Raw genomic sequence first — 2,782 nt, 5'->3', positions numbered from 1 at the left:
AAGACCAAGGCTACTAATATTTTAATAACCTGCACATCTCATGGCAATTGTATGTAAAATCTAAATATGTTATTCTCTGTTGTCAACTTTTGAATACCCGAGAGGATAAAAGTGTAAAGTTTGTATATTTCACTGGTATGACAGTATAATGAAAGTATAGAATAACACGAGAGAGGTGTCAAAATGACAAATCGATAAATTTAATACTTTTAATCGTGTTCAAACTATCATAAGGCTGTTCCATGCTGTATCAATGCCCCCTATCAAAATGTGTGTGCTAGGTTCTATCTTGCTCTGACGTTGTAACGTAGCTTCTTGTTGCCAAAAGCTGATATAAACAATGTGGGCGAAATCTAAATGTTAGAATGTCTTTGTATCCTGGTACTGTTTCGGAGTGCATGATGGGGGAAATGAATACTTTTAAACCACTAATCTCGCTGTGAGACCTGGGGTTGTTACGTACAACGTTTATTCGAAGAAACTCGCCAATCGGGTTCCTGTCTGGTAAGTAGTTTATATTAAATAATATCGTTACATTACAATAGTCTACAGGTTTTTTTTACATGGAGGCTAGGCCCATTTTCCCCAAATTTTGTCATATTGAAAAAAGTTTTATATCAGAAGTGACAGGATCATTGAAGGCGTTGTGGCACGAGCAACTGGAGAAACCCATTTACTTAAATGATCATGTCAGATTGGATATGACAAAAAGTTCACAGAGAACTATAGTATAATTGGGTCCCGATTAGAATAATCAGGTGTAATATGTATGTCTCCATTTATAAGATAAAACTGATGCGATGACCTGATATTGAAGCATAGCTCTTTCAAGTTATAAGTTTTTTTTATTAGAGTTGAACTATAATTAAAATAAAGTAGCGTAATTTGATGTCAATTTTCACCTCCGACGGGACTGAATATATTGTCACGAAAGTGTAGTAAAGGTATTTAAAGATAAAAAAATATTTCCAAAGATAATTAGTGTAATTAACTTTGCCATTTTATATGTACATGTAGAAATTACTCCTTCATTCTTGAAATTGGAACATGCCAAATAAAAGTAAACTTCCAATGTTTTCTTTTCAAATATTCTTACTAGATACGGAACTTTCCAAGAATCCCAGTACATCACAGAGTCTCAACACAGACTTAAAGAAGCAAAATGATTCGACATTTTATCACGATGGTTGCTTGCCTAACAATTTCATGTTTGGGAGAACACAGTGTTTATCGTGAAATGATGGAAAGAAGCGACCCTGTCACCGTCAATGATGGAGTGGCATTCTCGGTGGGCCTCACGGATACTTTCGGACCATTCAGTGTAGACACTACGATTTTCTACGATAAAGTGTTTGTGAATACCAACGAAGTGTTTAACCGTAAAACAGGAACTTTCACCGTTCCCATCAGTGGTTTCTATTTCTTAACCGTTAACATTCAACGAGGTGACACAGGTGATGAGGGTCCAGTTGTCACGCTGTATATAAATGACAACTACACTAACTCCATGTTCAGAGTAAAAGAAAGAAGTATTAACGATGATGTGGATTCAGCTACAAATAACGTAATTCTGCAACTGAAAGCTGGCGATCTTGTCAAATTGGTTCTATCGGGAAACAACCAGAATCTCTTTTCCCATCTTTCCAGCTTCACTGGTTTCCTAATCTTTGAGTCATGTTCGTTTTAAGAAGTTAATGTCAACGCCTAAAATATTGATTACTCTCAATATTTCATTATATTTATCATTAGTATTAAAGTTATTATTAAACATTTATATATTATATTATCATCATTATTATTATATATTAGTATTAATTAATTCTAATTATTATTATTACAGGTTAAGGGGTTTAATATTATATAATAATAAAATGCTGGGAGGACTTTACAGGAATGCCACCTTTGGTTGTTGGGGTGACGGTGTAAAAGTTGGAGTTTTACCCACAAAACTAAAATTAAAGACATTACAGCTGGTTGTGTATAGGAATATATGTATAAGAATCTAATGTTATTATTCGTAATTGTGCGTGTTTAAATAACATATAACTTTAAATTAATTAAAATCGAACATGTGTCATATTGTGGAGTCTAATACTTGTCATTTATATGTAACAAAACATAGATCAGTAGGAAAATACCACAGAAATGCACAAAAAGATTTGCAAACGTAAATTATTGATTACTATATGGCAGTGTAAATGTGACTGAAAAAATATTTTCAAGGTGTCTTACTATTGTGAATTGAAGTCACTCCTGTTTCCAGCTCATACTAGAATTTCACAACAAACTATAATAAATATTCCTCGCCATTCGGCGAATTCATGTGATAAATCCGATTTTGTCATTTGTAAGCATTTTGTCAAACTAGTACATTGACAGGTATGATATGGATTGATTTTACAGTGTTGCAAAGTTTACTGAAAACAATGTCAATTTTTCCGACCAAAGCGCACTGAGCTTTTGAGTGTAATAAAGTTTGAGATTTTGGAGAAGCCCTAAATTTTGGAAAATGTGAACATAAATCTCTTTTCAAATCCTCAGTGCATGACTGCATATTTCATGTGAATGCTTTAACACGACAATACAACATTTCCAGAAAATATTGATGATTGGGGTCTATACGTTGTATGTGTCCGAAAAATGTAAGTTCAAAAAGTGCGACAATGAGCTTATTGACACTTCCTGACTCTTCCATGATAATGATAATGACAACCCAGGGAAATTCTAACACACGTGTGTATGTGTGTATGTATGTATGTATGTATGTATGTATGTATGTATG

The 2,782-nt window shown here is 33.6% G+C and overlaps 1 protein-coding gene across 1 annotated transcript; it reads left to right on the top strand.

Annotated features, from left to right (window-relative positions):
- The first annotated feature begins 432 nt into the window (after nucleotides 1–432).
- LOC144448698 (complement C1q and tumor necrosis factor-related protein 9A-like) lies at nucleotides 433–1,756 on the top strand. The gene is made up of 2 exons (XM_078138985.1): nucleotides 433–504; nucleotides 1,100–1,756. Exon 2 carries the CDS (start codon nucleotides 1,163–1,165, stop codon nucleotides 1,685–1,687), a length of 525 nt encoding a protein of 174 aa, XP_077995111.1. The 5' UTR covers nucleotides 433–504; nucleotides 1,100–1,162; the 3' UTR covers nucleotides 1,688–1,756.
- The last annotated feature ends 1,026 nt before the right edge of the window (nucleotides 1,757–2,782 follow it).

The sequence above is a fragment of the Glandiceps talaboti genome, chromosome 17, assembly GCF_964340395.1.
Source record: "Glandiceps talaboti chromosome 17, keGlaTala1.1, whole genome shotgun sequence".
Lineage (NCBI taxonomy): Eukaryota > Metazoa > Hemichordata > Enteropneusta > Spengelidae > Glandiceps > Glandiceps talaboti.
Note: the sequence above shows the minus strand (reverse complement) of the source record. Positions and strands in the feature narration are given on the sequence as shown.

Excerpts from the sequence above, each read along its gene's own strand:
- LOC144448698 (XM_078138985.1), top strand. The coding sequence starts at position 1,163 with ATGATTCGACATTTTATCACGATGGTTGCTTGCCTAACAATTTCATGT.